This window comes from Cuculus canorus, chromosome 15 (assembly GCF_017976375.1).
Source record: "Cuculus canorus isolate bCucCan1 chromosome 15, bCucCan1.pri, whole genome shotgun sequence".
In the NCBI taxonomy this organism is placed as follows: Eukaryota; Metazoa; Chordata; class Aves; order Cuculiformes; family Cuculidae; genus Cuculus; species Cuculus canorus.
Genome location: NC_071415.1, coordinates 5957658 through 5981177, shown reverse-complemented (window position 1 = coordinate 5981177; position 23520 = coordinate 5957658). Strand labels below are relative to the sequence as shown.

General features: G+C 45.6%; 1 protein-coding gene across 3 annotated transcripts in view; it reads right to left on the bottom strand.

Moving 5' to 3' along the window:
• The window catches only part of ABAT (4-aminobutyrate aminotransferase), a 57868-nt gene that overhangs the window by 29497 nt on the left and 4851 nt on the right, over positions 1-23520 (bottom strand). Inside the window, exons 1-2 of one of the 3 annotated variants that reach the window (XM_054080169.1) lie at positions 10600-10729; positions 2279-2407 (exon numbers count right to left, since the gene is read on the bottom strand). In XM_054080169.1, coding sequence (XP_053936144.1) covers positions 2279-2348 — 70 coding nt within the window. In that variant the 5' untranslated portion in view covers positions 2349-2407; positions 10600-10729. Of the gene's footprint in view, positions 1-2278; positions 2408-2928; positions 3195-10599; positions 10730-23520 lie in introns of those variants that run through there. The other 2 variants (XM_054080167.1, XM_054080168.1) reach the window with 2 other exon arrangements.

The following is a 23520-nucleotide window of genomic DNA, read 5'->3' as shown; positions in this document are numbered from 1 at the left end:
AATCAGAATTAAACACTACCCTCCACATACAACTAGAGAAAAGAGTTTTAGAAATATTTTGATTAATAAGAAGCTTCATAACCTTTATTCCCATGCTTTACAACACCGAAAGCACATGTAATACCTTATTGCAGTGAATGCAAACTTGCCATGATCCTTCCATTTCACAGGTCAATTTTTTGTCAGTAACCAGTTTATTTCAAGCTCAGGGTCAGCACAACACTAACTCCCGTGTTAGCTTTAGAAATCAGAAATAATCAAGGACTAAAAAATACCTCTTTCTGTAAATGAATTGATCATAGATTCAAGCTGAGCAGCATTATTGCACTTAATGCGCATGCACACACACAACTGAAACATGACAGCCCACAGACGCAGAGACTTTTACCAAGAGGCAATCTATTCTCTTGTCCTCTCCACCTCCATCCCCGCTTTGCAAACCCTATCATTTCAGTATCCACAGAAAAAAATTAGTAGACCAAATGGCACTGCAGGATTTTTCTGGAAGTAATGTACACATCTCTTTTAGAGTTTGTAAAGCTTAAAAATATCTTGGAGAAGAGCACTCTGGAGCAAACAGCTCCTGGACGTCATCCTCAGCATTTCCCTAAAAGCCAGCACAGAGCACTGCAGCCTTAGCTGGGGCTGCCCAGGAAAATGGCCTGAAGCTCTGATTTTTGGTATAAGCATCAGAGCCTCCTGCCCAATCTGTCTGCCAGGAAAGTCCCAGGCTACAGAACGGCAAGGATGCAGCTCCTTCTGCGATGGGTTCTCCCCTTGCTCCATCCTTCCTAATCACTGGACACACATACACAAAGCATTCAGTCCCCAAGGCCACAAGATCTGTTATACAACCTACAGCCAAGGCTCTCTCTTTTTGCTTCAATGTTTCAGCAGGCTTCCCCACTTAGAAGTTTCCTGAAAGCAAGGATGGATTAACGGGGCCCAGAGTTGCTTTCCTTTCTTACTGAAGACACACTCCCTCACTGCAACAGTGAGAAAGGAAGACTGCGTTAGCACATCTGCCCTCCAGTGACCTCAAGTCCCCTGCACAACTGCAATATATTTGTCTTTGTGGTTCAAAAGCAGCATCGAAGTGTGCAAGACACTGGGAGGAACAGGGAGCATTAAGTGATACTGAGATGACAGATTAGCTCAAAGGAGGGACAATTAACGAAGGCCTGGTTTCTGCAAGCACTTTCCATTGTCCACTATCGACCAAACGATCACGGCTCTTACACAGCACAGACAACCAGTGCGTCACTCCCATAAATAGCAGCACATCCCGTGCTGAAACACTGACCTAATACTTTTCCAATAGTTACAAGACCAGACTTTGTGTTCTTTAGCCAAAGGTCAGTTGCTCCCCAAACTGTACCATTTAAAAGGAAATCAATCATAGTTCAGTTTCTGAGTAAACGGAAGGGTTCTGTGTTTGCCTGCAGGGGCAGAAGGAGCGCAGCGGCACCGCAGAAGAAGGGCAGGAGGAGAGAAGGAATATTAGCATTTACACAGTCACAGAAACAGCCACTCAGGCATACTGTATTCAGTGTAGGAGCTCCTGAAATGCATGCTAGATCTTACATTTGTACACTGCTTTGTCCAACAAACCTACTAGAAATTTAATTTCTATATCTATTACACAGAGATTGCAGGCTTAATTATGCATATGCACGTACTAAACTACAAGCAAGGGCCAAGCAAGAACTTGTCGTTATGCACTCAGGAGAAAGTAGTTTGATGCTGTGTGGTAGGTTTTTATTTCACAGTAGAGCTAACTGCAGGTAGGAATACACATCCCCAGCGTGGGACACCTCTTCACATCCACCACATAAAACGTCCCCACAAAGGAAGACAGGCAGGGTCACATCACAGAGCATAAAGACAAAAAAGGCTGGTTTTGATGGATGGTTGTTTCTTCTCTGCACAACATAGCATCAAGAAGTAGCTCTGTAAGAGTGGAGTTCCACAGGTCTGAAGAGCTTTGTTTCAGGTAGCTCGCTCACAGCACATATTGATAACTAAATAAGTTCTTGTTTGCAGAATAAAGAAAAAATAATCCCCAAACAACACAACAAAAAAAACACAGCACCTTTATTGGTCACTCCTGGACTACAACTGCAGTATTTAAGATGCAGAACATTGTAGTATTCAAGTTTTAAAGCATTCAATACCACTAGAGAAACCCCAGCAAAGTTCTCGTCAGAATTTTCTCCACCAACATCAAGTGACCGCTTACCAAATACAAGCCAAGAAAACATAAAAAAACCCCACTTACCAAGTACGAGCAGCCTGGAGTTCTGCTGCAGGCAACAGGTCAGCTGTCGACTAAGCAACATTGACGCCATTTTATCTTTTCTTCACTCAAAAACACCCAATCTTGAGAAATTTCTTTCTGCCTGATGTTCTGTGAAAAAAAAGAAGAAAATCAAACACTTATTCGTGTCCCTGTGGATGCAGCTACTATTACTGTGCCATTAATTTCAATTTCCCCTTTCACTAATTTCAATCTAAAGAAACTGAAAGCACACTCTGATGGATTACTGTTGACGTTCTGAGTAGTCTCAGGATTGAGCAGACTTCTAGGCTAAATCTGTACCTCCCAGCTTTAGCGGGGCCAGGGGGTAAAGATCATTATCTATTTTCCCTTGCTTTTCTCTACTTTCTCTACGGATGTGGACTACGTTGAACTTCAAAAGAATTGTTTCCAGTCAGTCAGTTTCTCAAGCCAATCTGTTATTTCACTTTGACCTAAGTTTATGAGAAAAACTTCATCTAATATAAAAAGAGAGCAGGACAAGAATTAGGAAATAAAAGAAAAATCAATCCCCTGGAAAAACCAGTTTCTACCAATTAATCACATCTCTATGAAGAGAGATTGTGAGAGCCAGGATTGTTCAGCCTGAAGAAGGCTCAGGTTACAAATACCTGACGGGAGGGAGTAAAGAAGGGGCCACGGTCTTCTCAGTGGAGTCCAGTGGCCGGATAAGAGGCGATGGGCACACACTGCAACAGGGTAAGCTTCATCGGAACACAGGAAAGCTCTGGACAGGTCGTTCAGAGAAGGTGTGGAGCCACACGCTTGGAGGTATTCAAAACCCACTGGACACGGTCCTGAGCAGCCCACTTTAGGTGACACTGCTTGAGCACAGAGTTTGACCAGACAACCTCTAGAGATCCCTCCCAACCTCAGCTGTTCTGTGATTCTACCTAGTTAAATATAAACGAACATGTAAAGTCAAGTAGTATGAACGATAATATGATTCCTTTTTAACTCAGGATCACCTGTGCAGAAAGCATGGCTTGAAGTCATAAACAGATAAAACAGGTCATTGAATTATTACCCAGAATACAGGTTAAAGTCAAACTTTACAGTTTGAAGTGTGATACCCCATGTTCTAGGAGGGACAGTGGAGGCTTTTGTTGCCTGTACAGAGATTAAGCTGGCATTTTTCAACTCACTGGTTGTCCCTCCAACCCTGGTGGGCTGTAGACCACCCAGCAGCAAGGGACCGAGGCTTGCAGTCCAATTGTAATGTCTCTCTTACCCGTAAACCTCCTGAGAAGAACTCTATTTAACATCTACACCTCAAGAATGGAACTGAACCTCCAACAGAAAGAGATCACAGCTCACTGCTTATATCATTTCTATGCCATCGATAAATTATGCAAACAGATGTTGATGGCTACATGGAGGGAAGCAGCTGAGTTATTGCTGCCATGATAGGAAGTATAACATCTCTTATCCAGCACTAATACATCAGAAATTTAATTTCTGTATTTTCTTTAAGCCAAGATACCACTTGCTTTCCTTCACACGCGAGCTTTTTCAAAACTGACAAAATGGAAAACATAAAGCTCCTTGCCTATGGAGATGCATTGTCTCACGGACCTATTAATACTCGGGTACAAAGGAAACCCCCTGTGTCTTCCCAGACAATAGCACTTGGTTTTACTTAGTTTACTCTGAGTTAAATTTAAAATTCAAGGTGTTTTGAAATCTGCAAAGGTGAGCACACAGTTGCACAACATTTGTGCGCACACTGGAAAAGCTCGATTAGCTTCCTAAGGTCTTGGGTCAGAAATGTAGAGGGAACTAGTTAATGTTTTTCAGAAAAGAGTAACTTCACTTATAAGACAAGATTACTTCCATTCATTAATTTTGCACTCTCGGCTTCTTTCTTAGTTATGCTAAATTTTGCAGAATCAATGTGTAAAGAAATATCCCACTGCCATACATTTGTTATCTCATGACCATCCTCTAGCGAAAACCAAACACAAGTCTAAGTCTAACTACCACTGTGGGACAAAGTTGTTAAAGAGTGAATCAGCCCAGCATCTCTTACAAACATTAACCACCCTGACTGATGTCCTCCACTCAGAGCTATTTATCTGGTCTGTACTTCTGCAATCTATAGCTCCCTCCTTAATTTTGCTCTGCAAAGCATTCCTTTTTAAAAAGTCTCTAGGAGCCTGTCAAAAGCTAACGTGAACACTGCTGTGCAGGAACCAGCCCTCAGGGCAGTGCAAACGCACGTATGGCAGCAGGCTAGAACAACCCACCGAGGCTCGCCCTGTCGTTCTAGTCCCCTTCAGTCATCTCCCATGGGTGTCTTCCTGCAACCCGACTGATTTACCTTCGCCCAACAACAAGCTGCCTCATCACATACAAATCAAACAAACCTTCCAGTCACGCAACATGGTCATACCCACTAGTGCTCAGGTTTCCCTGCAGAGGAACCTACTCCTCCTCCCTTAGGCAAACCACCCCTACAACGTTGCTCCCAGAAGGTTATTTTACCTTTTACTTATATTTACTGTGTATTTTGAGTGCTTCAACGGATAAAATACAACATCCATAAAAGGTTCAAAAGTACATTTGGAAAAGGTATTGGCTTTTTGAAATGCTCATAAAAAAAAATTATTGCAAGAGGTTTTAAAATAAAGTAGCTTAGCCCTAATTTAACTTGACAGCTGCTATATAAAAAGTTTTATAATTTTATAGTCCAGAGTCAGAATAAATCATGTAATATTGTATTTGAGCATAACTAAAATCAACTTATTTTCCATCTCCATCATGCACACAAATTCTCACAGGAGATCAGCTGATGAGCTTGGAATATTTGCCTAAGCACATTATTTGGTTATCATAATAACCAATGGAATTTTGCCTCCATAATCCATCTCTTCATCAGTCCCCACTGGCTTAGCTTGTTGTAGCACAGCAAGCAGCAGCAGCATAGTTTGCAAGCCAGCAGGAACTGGCTGTCATGCACATGTCAAAATCGCAGCAAAGCCACGCTCCATCACCATGGCTGTTTTGGTGCAACTGCGTAGTTTCTGGTTCCTTAAAATCTCGGAAAAAAATATATCCACCAATTTCAGATATCAGACCGCGAAGGGGATGTGAAGGACAATGTCTGGATTAAAGAAGTAAGACTGCCATGAAAAGAGATTCATAAAAGTCTTCTCTTAAATATTTTTCCTCTAATGGCAACTGGCTGAGGCAGCAAAGGCTGTTGTTACAGCGGTCGGTACAAACCAGCTGTTCTGGAGTGAATGTTCAATACCTTGATATTGCAGATATTTTTACAGATGTATTTGCAATATTTGTGCATTTAATTTTGCATTATGTAAACCCATGTGTTGGCAAATACTGTTTAAGTGACAGTCACATTCTTTTAGTACGAGCAATTATTTTCAAAGAGGAAGCTCAGTATAGTTTACTGAGCACATGAAACAAGGATATGTGGATTTTTAAAATGCATGCAAAGTGAAATTGGATGTATTTTTTTAAACAGCAGCTCTTAAAATTCTGTGCTGAGTGATTATTTCTGACAGGCAAAATTACTTAATAGGAACGACAAGAGCTATTCAGCAGCAGTGGCCTGCGGTGCACATATAAAGACACATTGTTTCTGAGAGCTAATAAGATTATGCTTAGGGAGAACCCCTGAAAAAATAAAAAAAATAGAGAGCGACCCCAGCATTCAGGGGTGCTTGATGCAGATGGAAGAGCAAAAATATACAAACTAGGAGTTCGTGTAACATCCTTGCTTGCTATTGGAGAAGCTAAAGCAGATGACAGGTGTGTCTCAGACTGCAGCTTGCAAAATCCTGCCTCTGAAAGCATCCTCGGGATAGAGGCAAAGGTAAGAGGTGAAACAGAGACACTGCAAGACATGGAGGATAAGTCAGCACTGCAGATTTGCATCTCTTTCTTGCAACTCCTGGCAAAGGCACAGAAGCCTGTTTTGAATTCACAGGGGCACATTCATCTGTCCCTCAGCTGCTCCAAACCCATTTAACCAGAACAATTAAGTGGTTTAGAAACAGCAGCACAAGCTGCACACTGCAATTACTCCACAAGTGTTCAGGATATGTACTTGGGGGGCAAGGCAGCAGGGAGGTAAAGGCAAATTAATTCCTTCTTTTCTGTTTTCCTTCACTGGACTTTTCTACGGCGCAAAGCAGTGAGGATATCACGCTATGCGTTAACTGTTGTGAAATTCAAAACATCTCAAACTGTCTCAGTCGTGCGTGCTTGGCTCCACCTCAGTGTGGAAGAAGCACGAGGCTTATTGGCTTTGTGAGTGGCACTGGATCTGCAGCAGTCCTGAAGCTCCGCCATCCCCCAGACGGTGGGTGCCCGCTTCCCCTTGCTGCCAGGAGCCACTGGCAGCACCAGCGCTACGCTGCAGAGCAAAGCCTCCCCCTCCACAGCCCGGCCTGCCCTGGCATCCTGGAGGTGAGCTGGGGTGGATGGTTCGCAAGGAGGTGAGCAGGCTCTCCAGTTCACAGGTCAGCACGCTTAGACACTGCATTTTCTCCATCTGTTCCTTAACACTGGAAGAAACTGCAAACTGAGAGACCAGGTCAGCTATGGCTCCTGTGCCTAAACCAAAAGAACAACATTGAAAAGCCTAGCAGCACTCAGGAAGATGTGCTGGAAGCAGGAAAACACTGTAAGGTTGATTTCCCTTTGGAATTAAAAGTTAATTTCCTTGGTTTCACAGGACAGCAAGTATACTGTAACAAAGACCCAAAATGTGGCAAAGTGTTAGAAGTCCAGTGGTTTGTGTTGTTTATCTTCCATGAGTTGTTTTTTCTCCTTTTCTAATCTCCACAATCCTTCAATGCCTGCACCTGAGGGCTCTTCACACAGCTCTTCTGAAAGAGAATCAGACTGGAATACATCAGAGGAAGCTGGAAAGAGTTTGGACAATGGGGCCAGGACATGGGCACTAACAGGGAGTTACAGACCCTGTTGTATAAGCAGTGACTTCTGTATGGCAAGTCAGAGATGAGATAAGCAGTCCTGAAAAGACAGGAAGGCTGCCCAAACCAGAGCTGGATGGGACTGCAGCTTTCAGGTGATGAACAGGGACAAGCTTTCAGGTCTCATTGGTGCTACCCAAGCCCTATCATCTGTTATTCTGCAACGGCATGACAAGTTAGAACGAAAAAACCCACACATTCTGCACCCCATAAACTCCTGAAAACCCCTTGGTACTAATTTTCCATTGTTTCAATCTACTTCTGACAGATGGCATTCTTTGTCTGGGGCCTAGAAAATAAGAGTTGAAGGGCCCTGTCTCAAAAAATAATGAAAATCCAAGGGCGTTTGTTAAGGAAGGGCAAGTTTCCTGGTTTGCAGTGTTGGTGAACAAGCATCTTTCACAACTTTGGTGATGCAGCTTGAGTATTTTACGTCTAGAAACAGCTCACGGAGATCCTAGAGTCTGGAATAGCCCTGCAATTTCACAAAGAAATATGGGTGAGGTGGAAGGCAATCGAGTCTGTCATCCATTAAACACAACTATGTCCTTCTTTAGCCTGGATTCAAGTAAGAACAGAGCAACCAAATGGCAACTCAGTACCAACATAAAAAGATGCAGCACTCGCTGTTTGAAGATGCACTGCAATCATTAAGTACCCTGCAATACCCTCCCTTGAGGAGATGGGGAATGCCCACATCTAATAGATCAAAGCAGGAAAATGACTTAACCAGTTGTTATTGACAAGGTGCAGGGTGACATTAGAAAGCCCATCTTACTGCTTTAGCCACTTAAACGTAGTAAACAACATGGTAAGTAAATAAATTCGCCTGCTGATGTATTTAACTGCAATTCACTGAGTCCCAGGAGCAGAGTTAAGAGTTCAATATAGACTACGGAGTTATGAAAGCCTGAGTGCACACAATGAAGCACAACAGGTCCTTTCAGTTCAACAGGTTTTTTTCAAAGGTACATTTCTGAAAAAAACTTGAATTTGCTCACAACAGCATTTGCAAGAGAGGTTTGCTAGTGTAACACCGAGAATTTCTAGTGATAGCTAGACTAAGGCTATATCAAATCTTCACAGGAATAGGAAAGTCCTGTTGCTTTCCACCTCGCATCTGTATAAACAGAACCAAAACCCTTGACTTGAGGAAGAACAGTACCTGCACCACCCTCAGGAGAAGGTGCAGAAAAGAGAAACAAGTTGCTCCTCTCCCAACTTGATCAACCAAAGGCCACAGCCTCACACTTCAAAAGCAAAGGTGGTTATAAGTGCCCCACAACAACAGGCAGCAGCTGAAAAAGTCAGCACGGAGTGACTCTCACCAAGGAATGTTGAATTTGTCCTTGGAGAGCAGGGCTCATCGAAGAATTTCTCACCAAGTAACACTGACAACAAACCAAGCGACAGCGATCTGCAAATGGAAACAGGTATCTACCGCCAAAATGAATTTTGCCAGCAAACACTTGACAAGCTGACAGTTGTTTTTTGCTGTTTATGCCGCTAATAACCTTAACGGCTTTGTGTAGAACAGGATGTAATTGGAAACTCTATGATTGTACTTAAGTTGTCACGGACACGGTTGTCATAGTTACAGCTAAAGCTCAAGTGTCTGTTATTCACGGTTGCTTATTTATTTATTGACACCAACAGGACCAAACACTCTCACTACTGCTCAGAAGAACAGAAAAGAGGAGACTGGTTTTGTCCTTTAAGTCTCGACACAACAGTAAATAATGCACACGACAGTATAAGGCTTCCCAAATAAACCAGCTTTCTACACTGCTTTCTTCTCTCACGCCAAGTTCAGTTGGCATTCAAGTCAGCCTGTACTGAAAACTGCTACAAAAGCCCAAAGCAAGATTCACCACACAAGAGAAAACCCTCACTTCTATAGCTTCAAAGTACTGTGTAGTACCCATCCTGGGAAGGTAACATCTACCTGCCTAGTGAGACCAACCACCAGGTATGAGCCAAACCAGCAGCGAAGCTAGAAGAGAAACCCCAAGTCTTTCCAGCAAGTTATGAAAGCCATCTACAGTCAGAAGAGTAATCACATCCGCATGTCCAGGTTCCCCTCCTTAACCCTCCTCTATGCAGGGTTTGGTGGTTGGATAGGAATACATAGTTTTTAATTATATTTTAATTTATTTTTTTTTAAAAGCCCTGAACTTTCTGCCTTTGTCTCTATTTCCCCCTCTCTCCAACAAATACCACACCAAGAAAAGACTCCTCATCCAAAATTCAATGAATAAGAACAGGTGGGAAGGTCGCGATTATGGCACACTACGATTCAGGTGACCCACTAAACTTTTGATTCCAGAACTACTGGAACAGCCAAGCTGGGAAGTGCCTAGCCTTCCCTGTAAAAGAAACACATTGTCTCAGGAAAAGAAAAAGAGAGTCTAGAAAGCATCAGTTAGAAACCGTGCAAGTTCCAGATCCACAGCTAAAAACAAATGGCACAACTGTACATAAAAGTTGATGAAAAACAAGCACAACTATAAAATTATCTTAGTGGAAAATTTTATAGATCGTTTTAGTTTGTCATTCCTTAATAGTTCCCACAAAAAAAAAAAAACCCTGCACTTTGATATTTGAGTGAACTTTATCACCCATAAAAACCCCTCTTCCAGCCTACATATTTTATATCCATTATTTTAAATTGAAATGGCAACAACATATCCAAACCATGCCAGCTAATTTCACACATTTCCCACACTAAAACAGTCCAGCTCTCAAGGAGTTAAACAGCTTAAATGATGACACAGCCCTGCTTTTCAAATTAGTTGCTCCCCAAGCGTCCTGTAGTTTTGGAAAAATTAAAGTATTGCAAAATACCCTGAAGCAGTGCTTTCTCCACGGAAATTCATTTATATTCCTTGCAAGAAGTTATCACTAACAATCCTACCGCTGCCTCCTCAGAGGTCATGAAAATAAACAGATAAAGAGCATCAAATAAAATGCACTGTAAAAGCACAATTTATTGTTCTTCCTGAAGTCACAAAGCAGCTCAGTCGGAGGCAGCCTGCACCAAACCCAGGGAAACCTCTGACGCTGGAGCCAGTGCTCCAGTTTCTCAAGGTGACCCCCATTTTGGCTGAAAACGCAGAAAAACAGATGCATTTCTTTCACCAGGGATCCAGCAAACAATCCGAGGAATAGCTACCCACGCGTATCCGTGACGGGAACATTGAAACATCACACATGCCCGCACATCCACAGAGACACCCATCCACCTCTGAAGGGAAAGCACGCAGCCCATGCAGGTGCCGCAGGAGTCTACACCGCACACAGGCGCAAGGCAAAGGCACTTACACCGCTTGGATGGGAGCTCCCCACAAGCAGCTCTCCAGGTGAAAGCGCTGCGCTCTCCCTCACTTCAGAGCAAGCTGCTGCCCGCTGCACTCCTGAGAAATGCCATCGCTGCAGCTCCCGCTGGTAGCCGCTCGCAGCGGCTGGCAGTGAGGACAGGCATCACCCAGAGGAAAGCCTGAGCTGCAGCCCTGCAGCTTAGCTGACGGGAATGCCCCAGTAAATGAAGGTTAATGAAAACAGCTCCCGCAAGCTAGACCCTGTGCTCAGCCAAACCCAGCGGAGAGGAATACCCAGCTCCCTTCAAACCCAGACCATCCGGCTCTGCCCAGGGCTACCGCAGTACCTCCATCACCTGAGCGCAGCCCACCAGCTCAGACCCTGTGCTCACCTGAATGCCTCCTTGGGAGGTTTCTGAAAACAAACTCCTGAGATGCAGAGCCAGAATTAAATGGCCCCTTAGCTTTCAAGAAATGTGGACGCTGAAGAATAGGTTTTGTCCTTAAAACCCTTAATTTTACTCTGGGTTGCAAACATTCCAAGAGTGACACCTGGGTGCCCCACTGTCATACAATAACCTTGTCCGGGTTCAGTTCCTTCAGGTGACGCACAGGCAGCACAGCAGCCAGCACACACCCCAACGCCACCCCCCGCCGCGCGCTGCCTCAGGCGGGCGATGGCAGAGACGCGGGTAACAGGCACAGGGAACACAGCAGCAGCTCGGCCACAGCATTCCCTTCAGGCCCGAGGAAGCCGGGGATGCGAGCACAGGATGCCATCCCTGGGGAAAGATGGCATCACCAGGCCGCCATGGTGCCGGGGGCAGGAGGCGAGATGCGCCACAGCGCAGCAAAAGGCTGAGCCACTTCGGATTTAAATCCCCGTGACAGCGTTTCAGCCGAGCCATTGCATGGTTGCTGTGGCAACCGACAAGTGAAAAATCACAGAGGAAATATGTAATTATCACATGTGAGATGGTGACTTACCCACTTCAGTAATCAGGGCGTTAAAGTGAACGGAGCGGAGGAAAAGGGGCTCTGCGCTTCCCACCAGGAAGGGCTGCACTGCTGCAGGGAGTCAGGGGCCGGATCCCAGCTGTCGGACCTGCTATACACCCTATTTCCTGCAGGATCCAGCTGGGGATGCGATGTTTTGGCAGGATGCTTTCCTAAGTGCAGGGTTTGCCGTCCGCCCGAGGGGCTGTGACCGATGCGCCTGCACTCACGTGCTGCGAGGAGCGAGGGAGCAGCCTGGTCCCCAGGGAACGAGAGCGAGCCCCAGACTTCTTCTGCCGGGGCTCAGCACAAGCACAGTGCACTTAAGGAAGGCTCTAAGACAGACAGAGGGAAGGACAGACATTGGAAGCAAGTGACAAAGGCAGAAGATGCAGTGCTTACAGGAAGCAGCTAAAGGCCTCTGGCAATTTAGTGACTCCAGTTTGTGCTGCTATCCCAGCACCATGCTTTTTTTCTTCCATCCCTCTCTCAGTGCAGTAACAGCAGCAGCATTTATTTGTTTGGGATTTATCTGTTTCATCTACAAGAAGGGTTGGCAGGGAGGATCCAGGGAACCACAGGCCTGTCAGTCTGACCTCAGTGCCTGAGAAAGTCATGGAACAGGTGATCTTGAGTGCTATCATGAAGCACATGCAAGAGAACTGGATGAGCAGGCCCAGTCAACACGGGTTCACGAAAGGCATGTCTTGCTGAACTAACCTGATCACCTTCTATGACAAAATGACTCGACTACTGGATGGGGGAAAGGCTGTGGATGTTGTCCTCTTGGACTTCAGTACAGCCTTTGACACAGTTTCTTACAGCATTCTGCTTCAGAAACTGTCAGCCTCTGGCCTGGATGGGCGCACACTCTCCTGGGTGGAAAACTGGTTGGATGGCCGGGCCCAGAGAGTGGTGGTCAATGGAGTTAACTCCAGCTGGAGGCCAGTCACAAGTGGGGTTCCCCAGGGCTCGGTACTGGGTCCAGCTCTGTTCAATGTCTTTATCAATGACCTGGATGAAGGCATTGAGTGCACTTTCAGCAAGTTTGCAGATGACACTAAGCTGGGTGGAAGTGTGGATCTGCTGGAGGGTAGGGAGGCTCTGCAAAGGGATCTGAACAGGCTGGACCGCTGGGCTGAGGCCAATGGCATGAGGTTTAACAAGGCCAAATGCCGGGTCCTGCACTTGGGGCACAACAACCCTATGCAGTGCTACAGACTGGGGGAAGAGTGGCTGGAGAGCTGCAAGGAGAAGGACCTGGGGGTAATGGTTGACAGCGACTGAACATGAGCCAGCAGTGTGCCCAGGGGGCCAAGAAGGCCAATGGCATCTTGGCTTCTATCAGAAACAGTGTGACCAGCAGGTCCAGGGAGGTTATTCTCCCTCTGTACTCGGCACTGGTGAGACCGCACCTTGAGTACTGTGTTCAGTTCTGGGCCCCTCACCGCAAGAAGGATGTTGAGGCTCTGGAGCGTGTCCAGAGAAGAGCAACGAAGCTGGTGAGGGGGCTGGAGAACAAGTCTGACGAGGAGCGGCTGAGAGAGATAGGGTTGTTTAGCCTGGAGAAGAGGAGGCTGAGGGGAGACCTCATTACTCTCTACAACTACCTGAAAGGAGGTTGTGGAGAGGTGGGAGCTGGGCTCTTCTCCCAAGTGACAGGGGATGGGACAAGGGGGAATGGCCTGAAGCTCCACCAGGGGAGGGTCAGGCTGGACATCAGAAAAAAATTCTTCACGGAAAGAGTCATCGGGCACTGGCAGAGGCTGCCCAGGGAGGGGGTCGAGTCACCTTCCCTGAAGGTGTTTAAGGAACGGGTTGATGAAGTGCTGAGGGACATGGTTTAAGGGAGTGTTAGGAATGGTTGGATCCAGTGGGTCCTTTCCCACCTGGTGATTCTATGATTCTATGATTACCACGCTAACACAGGAACAAGAGGAAGGAACAGAAAGTCTTTCAGGTACACCAAACACACTGCAGTTTCTCTCCATTGTAACATTATCCTGACGCAGGTAATTTACACATCAACAGATGTGACGCCAGTTTGTAAGCAAAACCAAAGCATTTCAAACAACACAGAGCTACAGTACTTGAGAAAAAAATCATTATCCAGAAATAGCAGCTCTAGGGTGGAGATAAGGTGTCAAAATCCTAAATGTCATATGCCTGCAATAAATGGGAATGAAACACATTAGTATCACAAAGCAGAGGGCAAGGCATGCCAGGATACTCAGCACCAAGTCCTACTCCTCCCTCAAAAGACAGAGTTGCCACAAGACTAGAGAGCTGCGTCTCAGGGCCCCAAACTTGCATAAGGAGGAAAACCAACACCCCTTTCAAGGCCTTGCTATGCTCAGAGAAGGAATAAAGCACTAAGTGGAGCGCCCAATCAACCTTCAGGTACCTTGAGCAATAAGAGTAATTACTAGGTTCCCTTTAAAACATATTCAAAAAAAACCTTTCAATGCAGTTGGAAGAAAACATAAAGTAAGACCAAGTAAACGTTGACTCCAAGTTAATTATAAAAACCTGAGCAAATGATTTGCAGACAAAAGGATAAGAATCTTGTTTGGACGAGGAGGATTATCAAGAAGGGCAAAACAGAAAATAAATGAGAAGAATGGAACTGCACAGCTTTGCAGGAAACCTAACACACGCAGCTTTACCAGCCTGTAGTGAGCCAGAAGACTGCTCCCCACCCTAGTACATTCAATAACATTAATAAGCACATAGAGATAGTTTTTCTGCCTGGAAAGAAGTAAAAAGCCACATGATCAGAGGGGAATTTGCTGCAATCAATACCACTAACACCTTGGTGCTTCTTTTGGTGGGCACAGGCTCAGCTTAAAAAAGTCAGAGGTTGCTGGTGTGCGAGGGCACCCCTGAGCTGCTCCACCTGCATTATTTACAAATCAGTGACCGGTACAACTTACACGGACAAAGGGAGAGTGGGATCAACCCCTCTGCTCTCCAGAAGTCAAGTAATTTAATTTAAAACAGAGAACTTCACATGCAGAAGGAGTAGAAGAACAGGATACAGGAACTAAGCACAATTCCTATGAATTTCTAGTATTCAAAAGCCCTATTATTGCCTGTTTATTCAGACAATAGGTTAAAGAACAGCTGTTGGGCAGCTTTCAAAACAGTTCAGGGAAAATAGATACATAGGCGGTGTTAATAACACAGTGCCTAAACTCTCTAGTATGTTTTGAAAATTATTTTTGGGCTCCAGATGGACAAAGAAACCAGTGCCAATCTGATTCAGCAAGATATGTATTTCTCAAGTGGTCCCTTTCACTTCACTGGGCCCATTCACAAAACTGAAGTTGTGAATGAGCCAAAGCACTGGGTTGAATTAAAAGCAAGGTAGAAAAACTACTAACTGGAAAACTCACCAAAGGTTATCAAAATATAGAAGGTAAAAAACCTAAAGGCTACAGCATAAACTGTGTTTACTTGCTCCTTATATGTTTCTTATTTGACAAAGATAAACAAAGCTGCTGCAGTACAACATTTCACACAAGTACTAAACATGGACGCAGATTTGAGGAGGGAAATTAGGCGTTACTAAGTGTGTTAATGGCTAAGCTCACTGGTGAAGTCTGGTGAGGTACACCTACAGTGCACCCTCTGCTCTCTCACAAACACTGACACTCACGTAAGAGACTGAGCACTGTTTTCAGTCTGGTACATACAAGCTATGAATCACATGAATGTGAAGATTCCACCTTCACATTGAAGTAACTAAAAAGCGTCGGCCTGTTTTGGGAAGGCAAGTCTTTGCAGAAGTTTCTATTATGAGTTGAACCAGTCCAGCTCAGTTGCTGGGGTGAAGGAAGAGGGACCTGGAATCAAGAAACTTTTGAAGGAATCCTTTCATAACTGTGATGCTCAGAGAGGCTGTACAGATTGGGAGTAGGGGCACAAACCCAGAATATTATGCCAGCTGCTTATGGCAGAAGACACCCACTATTTCCATTTCATAAAGAAGGTCCATTGGACTGGAATCACAGACAAGGTAAAAGCAGGAATGGAAAACACCTGATTTGTAAGGATTTGGGAAACAGCCGTTTCTGGAACATCTACTTGCACCTGCACTCCAAACACATTTTTAAACCTTGTGAGAAGTACCCGAATCCAGTGTCCATGCCACCACTAGCCGGTGCCAGCCCCACACACCTCACCTCCCACGCCAGCCATCTAGGAGCAGCTCTGTGTGCTGCCTCTATTCACCTCTAGCAACCAAGAGAGCCACTGGACATCCCACAGCTCCACAAATACCCCACGAGGAGCACCCATAGGTGCTGCAATGAACTATCTTGCAAATTCAGGTTGTAAAGATGGATATTAAATAACAAATCGGATGGCAATACCACTAGCCTTAGCATGGTGGGACAGGCAGGAGACTGCGCTTTGTGTCAAATATCACAAAAATGCTGTAGCCAGGGCAGGGAAAGCTGTTCAGTGGCACCAGGCAGCGGCTATCCTCCCTTTCCGCACCATCAGACAAGCGTGCCTCTGTAACCACAACATTCCACAAAAGCACTAACGAACACCAGGAATTACTGCTGCTATCAGAGATCAAGATAAGTCTATTGCCAGTGTAATTGTAAGCAGCTCCCACAAGTCACTCCAGAATGCAAACAGTCAGTCTACAAGTACATTAACAGGAAAAGGAGGACGAGGGAGAATATCCAGTCTCTAGTGGATGCAGAAGGAATAACAGTGACAGGGGATAAGGACAAGGCTGAGGTACTTAATGCCTTCTTCGCCTCAGTCTTTAATAGCAAAGAAAGTTGTTCCTTCTGTTTACAAATCCAAGAGTTAGAGGGGCAGATTGAGGCTCCCGTGATCCAAGAGGAGGCGGTTAGAGACTTGCTTGCCCAGCTAGACGTCCACAAGTCTATGGGGCCGGATGGGATCCACCCAAGAGTATTGAAGGAACTGGCGGATGTCCTTTCCAAACCCCTATCCATCATCTTCCAGAGGTCCTGGCTGACTGGGGAAGTTCCACTAGACTGGAGGCTGGCTGATGTTGTGCCCATATACAAGAAGGGTTGCAGAGAGGATCCGGGGAACTCCAGGCCTGTCAGTCTCACCTCAGTGCCAGGGAAAGTCATGGAACAGGTAATCTTGAGTGCTATCATGAAGCACACGCAAGAGAACCGGGTGATCAGGCCCAGTCAACATGGGTTTACAAAAGGCAGATCTTGCCAAACTAACCTGATCACCTTCTATGACAAAATCACTCAACTATTGGATGGGGGAAAGGCTGTGGATGTAGTCTTCTTGGACTTCAGTAAAGCCTTTGACACAGTTTCTCACAGCATTCTGCTTCAGAAACTGTCAGCCTCTGGCCTGGACAGGCGCACACTCTCCTGGGTTGAAAACTGGTTGGATGGCCGGGCCCAGAGAGTGGTGGTCAATGGAGTTAACTCCAGCTGGAGGCCAGTCACAAGTGGAGTTCCTCAGGGCTCAGTACTGGGTCCAGCTCTGTTCAATGTCTTTATCAATGACCTGGATGAAGGCATTGAGTGCACCCTCAGCAAGTTTGCAGATGACACTAAGCTGGGAGGAAGTGTCGACCTGCTGGAGGGTAGGGAGGCTCTGCAAAGGGATCTGAACAGGCTGGACTGCTGGGCCGAGACCAATGGGATGAGGTTTAACAAGACCAAATGCCGGGTCCTGCACTTGGGGCACAACAACCCTATGCAGCGCTACAGACTGGGGGAAGAATGGCTGGAGAGCTGCACAGAAGAGAAGGACCTGGGGGTGCTGGTTGACAGCCGACTGAACATGAGCCAGCACTGTGCCCAGGTGGCCAAGAAGGCCAATGGCATCTTGGCTTGTATCAGAAATGGGGTCACCAGCAGGTCCAGGGAGGTTATTCTCCCTCTGTACTCGGCACTGGTGAGACCGCACCTCGAATACTGTGTTCAGTTCTGGGCCCCTCACCACAAGAAGGATGTTGAGGCTCTGGAGCGTGTCCAGAGAAGAGCAACAAAGCTGGTGAGGGGGCTGGAGAACAAGTCTTATGAGGAGCGGCTGAGAGAGCTGGGGTTGTTTAGCCTTGAGAAGAGGAGGCTGAGGGGAGACCTTATTACTCTCTACAACTACCTGAAAGGAGGTTGTGGAGAGGAGGGAGCTGGCCTCTTCTCCCAAGTGACAGGGGACAGGACTAGAGGGAATGGCCTGAAGCTCCGTCAGGGGAGGTTCAGGTTGGATATCAGAAAAAAATTCTTCACAGTAAGAGTCATTGGGTACTGGAACAGCTGCCCAGGGAGGTGGTCGAGTCGCCTTCCCTGGAGGTGTTTAAGGAACGGGTGGATGAAGTACTTAGGGACATGGTTTAGGGAGTGTTAGGAACGGTTGGACTCGATGATCCAATGGGTCCTTTCCAACCTTGTGTGATTCTGTGATTCTGTGATTCTGTATGGAATAAGGAGCTAACAGTTAGGTTAAACAGCTTGCTTATTTATTTATTTATTTAACAAAAAACCTGTTAGGGGCAATATTTATCTTTCTAAGGATAGCTCATGAAAGTAAGCAGTTCTAGCACAATGGGACAGCAGAGCACTTCCCTTCAGAGGGCTGTCCTCCATCCTCCTTCAGCCGTGCTTAAACATTCTCTCTCAAAAGTCCCCAAAGAAGCACTGTTACAGCAGCTCAGAAAAAAGAAAGGGGGGAAAAATAGGCAATTTTTTCTTCTGCTTCACAAATCAGGGTTCACTGAATGGACGCAATAGCAGGATTTATCAGTATTCAGATAATTATTTACAGAATTTACTAAATTACATGCTTTGTTAGTCTTTCAAAGCACTGTGTCAGTATTACCTCAAGCTGCCCCTTCTCCCTTTTTGCTGTTAGCTAGTGACAGTTGCCAGAAGAGATAACCAGAGGCTGAAGTTTCACAACAGATGACAGTAATGTGGCTCCAAGCCCTCAAAGCTTGCTCACCAGCCAGAGCAGAGTTATGCAAAGCTGCACATGGATTTTGACCAGATGAAATAAGCAGTCCCTTTCTCCTCTCTTTTCCATTCGGAACAATAAAACATGACACATGTTGCCTGTAATTTATCAGGTTAATCTGGAAGATGATTTTCCCCACATATTTTCTGCAAAGAAAATATACGTCATTTAACGTCGCATCCAGAAATGATTTATGGTATCACCCAACCAACCCCGGCTTTACAAGGGTACTAGCATATTCTTAGCCTCTTTTCTGAAGAACTCCACTTTCATCTAGCTTTCCTGCAACCTGCATCGCTCAGTCTCCCATCCATACCAGAGAGGTTCCCAGTTTGGAGGAGAGACCTCACCAAACCCTTCACAGCACCCAGTGTCATAATGAGTTCAGCTTAAAGAAAATGAGATGCATCAGTGAAAGAGAACAATCAAGTATTGTGAGGAACAAGAAGTCCAATCAGATTAGTCACCACACTTGACTGATTGTTGAAACATCACCTACCCACGAATCTGTGTTCATCATCACTTCTATCATGTTCACCAAAGTCCCACTACACCAAAACCCACCAAAAAGCAAAAGAACAAACTCTGAACTCATTCACGATCATATAATGGTCCAACTTTCATGAGTCAATTAATACCACACTAATAAATTAACACCATCATACAGGTTGAATCAGAAGAGGTATTTTCCAACCGCTTTCTTGGCCAAGTAAAAATCAAGCCTAATGATGAGAAGAATTTAAGCAAGTAGTCCTTGACCTCCTGCTGCTGCTAAAAGGCACTTCTAAAAGAACAGACATTTTGGTTTTCATAAATGAAAGAAAAGAAGCACAACAAGATTTGCTAGCTATAGTTACTGCAATGCACAAATGGTTGCTGGGATTATGAAAGTTCTTCCCAGTCAAAGACCCCACACCACCATGAATCCAGACCCCAGCACTGCTGGTCATTACCTCCATTTGCCTCTACTCCCACTCTCAACACACAACCTGGCTCCTCTTATGTTTTTCTCCAGCTGCTTTTTACAAGAGCTAAAGGCAGAAGCATCGCGTTACAGCAGTTACAGCAGCCCTGCTGCCCAAACCACGGAACAACTGATGATTTTCACCCCTGTAACTCCATTACCTGGTAAAACTGCACTGCAAACAAGGAGCATGGATCATCTGAGCCAAGCTCATCCTCTGCTTTCCTACCTCCACTAGCAGGCTTTGATTGTGTAATCCTGTTTAGCTCTCCAGGAAGCTGCATTGCAGCATGAGCTGTGGAGCAAAACCCAAGGTTAGCTTTATACTGGAGCTGGGAGGAGAGAACAGTGAGGAGGATGGCAGCATGGTCCACAGAGGTAAAACAGATGCCTCGTGCCGGCTGTCTAGTGCCCATCGTTGTCAGTGCGCCCAGCAGCGTGCTTGCCCGAAATGATGACATTGGTAAGGGTTCCTAAATCACAGCCTCCAGCCTGTCTGCAGCGCTTTGGGGTCAGAGTACGCTCACGCCTGCTGCCAGGAACCATCTTATGTCTGAAATCAGTCCTGTCATTCTAGAGTAGTTTGTTTGGGTTCCTAAACAGCTTTTTAACCTGTCATATTCCCCAATTCCCATAGAGGCGATAATTTATATTATCAGATATGCAGTGTGCTGTTGAAAATGCCTCAATACAAACTTAGTGCCTCCATCCTACTCTCAGTGCACATCACAACGCTAGTATTAAGCAAGCACCTGACAAGAAATGTGTCACTCATGCCAGATACAGAAAGAGAGGTGACAGAGAAAAACAGGATGGCTGCTTCCTGTTATTTGGCATCTAATACAAAGAAAGTCTGACAGACACATTTAGAGGAAACAGAATACAAATAAAACATATGACTGCTAATAAGTGACACCAAGCTCACTTAAAATACTTAATTTTTTGTGTTATTTATGTTACTTATTCACATTTTTGTATTCTTTCCAGATCAATTTAAAACACAGGAGTTGATTTCAGTTGTGTTTACTGTCAAGGGATGCTGCCAAGAACCTCTACACACTCCGTCCTTTGCTAAAAGAGGAAGCCAAAATTGGCATGCTCTTGTGATGTTCAGAGTCTTTAATCAAGATTGAGCTTGATGCTATACAAATACAAATGAGGGATATTGTTCTTTCCTTTCCCTGAAAACTACTTGTTTTCCCGTTTTCCTCACTGGCTTCTGAGAGCCCATATTCTTCCATTGCTTTATGCAGGACGTAAGTGTGCTGGAAGGACAAGAGGTGACATCTCCAGCAAAAAAGTCTGTAGGGCTGTTCATTTGCTGGGTAGGAAGGGGGAAGAGGAAGGGGTGATTTAATACTGAGATTACAGGCAAGAAAGCTAGCATGAAATCATCCAGCACTAGAGTACAGATCTCTATGAAGAGCTTGCTGCCTTGTGCTTTGCCTGATATGAGGCTTTAAATTTACTGTCAAATTGAGCCTATCACCAGAACGAGGACATCAACAAAACATCATCACTAATTTATGTCTTCTCCCAACAATCGCTGTTTTGTTCTGTGAGAAACCAGTGATGAAACCAAGCTTGCAGGGGAGGAAAAAATAAAAGCCTTCAAAAAGAAACCCAACAAACAAATAAAATAGAATTAAAATCTTGTGCTGGAAATCCACGCTCTTTGCTAACACTCTTCTACTGCCATAAAAAAACATAACAAAGGCTCATGGGTGGAGATAAGCGCAGAGAGATGACTCAGCAACTACTGTCATGGGCAAAACAGACTCAACTTTGGTAATAAATTATTTTTTACCCACCAAATCAGAAACAAACACAAATACTAAAACCACATTCTCCCCACACCTGTTTTCTTCCCTAGCTCAACTTTACTCCCAATTTTCCCTACCTCCTGCCCTCAGTCAGCGCAAGGGGATAGAGAAGAGGGGTTATGGTCAGTTCATCACATGTTGTCTCTGCTGCTCCCTTCTCCTTACAGAGAAGATTCCACATACTCTTCCCCTGCTCCAGTGTGGGTTCCCTCCCATAGGATGCAGTCCTCCACAAAGTTCTCCAGCATGGCTCCTTCCCACAGACTGCTCCAGCATGGGTCCTTTCTGTCCGGCTCAGTCCTTTGGGAACAGAGTGCTCCAGTATGGGAACACCCTGGGGTCACAAGTCCTGCCAGCAAACCAGGTCCTGTGTGACTCCTCTCTCCAGGTCCTGCCAGGAGCCTGCTCCAGCACGGGCTTCCCACAGGAACACATCCTGCTTTGGACACCCACCTGCCCTGGGCTGCAGGTGGATACCTGCTCCACCGTGGACCTCCAAGGGCTGCAAGGGGATAGCGGGCCTCTCCATGATCTGCACCACGGGCTGCAGGGGAATCTCTGCTCCAGTGCCTGGAGCACCTCCTCCCTCTCCTTCATCACTGACCTTGGTGTCTGCAGGGTTGTCTCTCTCAGATAGTCTCACTCCTCTCTTCAGCTGCAATTGCTGCCATGCAGGTTTTACCCCCACTTTCTAGCTATGTCAAAGCACCACCACCGCCGATGGGCTCGGCCTTAGCCAGCGCCAGGTTCATCTTGGAGCCAGCGGCATTGGCTCTATCAGACAGGGAAAGCTTCTAGCAGCTTCTCAAAGCCACTTCTGTAGCCTCCCTGCTACCAAAACCTTACCATACAAACCAAACACAAACCTGTCACTGCAGTGTATTTGGGACATACTGACTTTCTACATGAAATCTTCAGCCAGCTGCATTAATATAAACTGCCCCCAGAATCAGATTTAATTTTTAAACTAGAGTTTTACAAGAGTCACAAAATAGCTCTGAGAGAGCTCCACTCCCTGCCAATGCTAAGTGGCATTTCAGTGAAATCATAAAATCTAAATGGGAAACTCACCAAGTCCAAGGCTCTATTGCCTTTGAAGCACCTTATACCTTAGCACAGAAAGACCTACACAGTACACTGCCTTCCAGCCAGAGGCCAAAACAAGAGTTGAGACAATACAATGTAAGCACTCATCTTGACTCGTATCAGAAACGGTGTGACCAGCAGGTCCAGAGAGGTTATTCTCCCTCTTGACTCAGCACTGGTGAGACCACACCTTGAGTACTGTGTTCAGTTCTGGACCCCTCACCACAAGAAGGATGTTGAGGCTCTGGAGTGTGTCCAGAGAAGAGCAACAAAGCTGGTGAGGGGCTGGAGAACAAGTCTTATGAGGAGCAGCTGAGAGAGCTGGGGTTGTTTAGCCTGGAGAAGAGGAGGCTGAGGGGAGACCTTATTGCTCTCTACAACTACCTGAAAGGAGGTTGCGGAGAGGAGGGAGCTGGGCTCTTCTCCCAAGTGACTGCGGACAGAACAAGGGGGAATGGCCTGAAGCTCTGCCAGGGGAGGGTCAGACTGGATATCAGAAAAAAATTCTTCACGGAAGGAGTCATTGGGCACTGGCAGAGGCTGCCCAGGGAGGTGGTCGAGTCACCTTCCTTGGAGGTGTTTAACGGATGGGTTGATGAAGTGCTTAGGGACATGGTTTAAGGGAGTGTTAGGAATGGTTGGACTTGATGATCCAATGGGTCCTTTCCAACCTGGTAATTCTATGATTCTATGATTCTATCTCCAGCAAAGTTTTTTTCCTGCATCAAAACTGAGAGATAGTCACTAAAATAACAGCAGCAGATAATATAAAGTGGAATCACTTAAGTCTGAATAACTGAGTTCACATTCCTAGCCCTTTTCTTTGAGCTGGCAGCATTCGCACACTAAAGGCAGTACAGTACCGCTGACCGGTTTTAGTGTTCTCACATCAACCAGTACAGCGCATCTTTATAATTTTTGACAAAGGGAGCTCATGACTAGAGCAGGTCTGTGTCCTTGCCACTGCAGATATCAAGCTTTCAGAGGCAGAGCTTCAGAAGCAACTGTGAGATCCCTTCACCAAGGCAGCCAGTGAGATCAGCCAGTACCTGGGGCAGTAAAATAATTAAGTGACTACCCAGTCCCA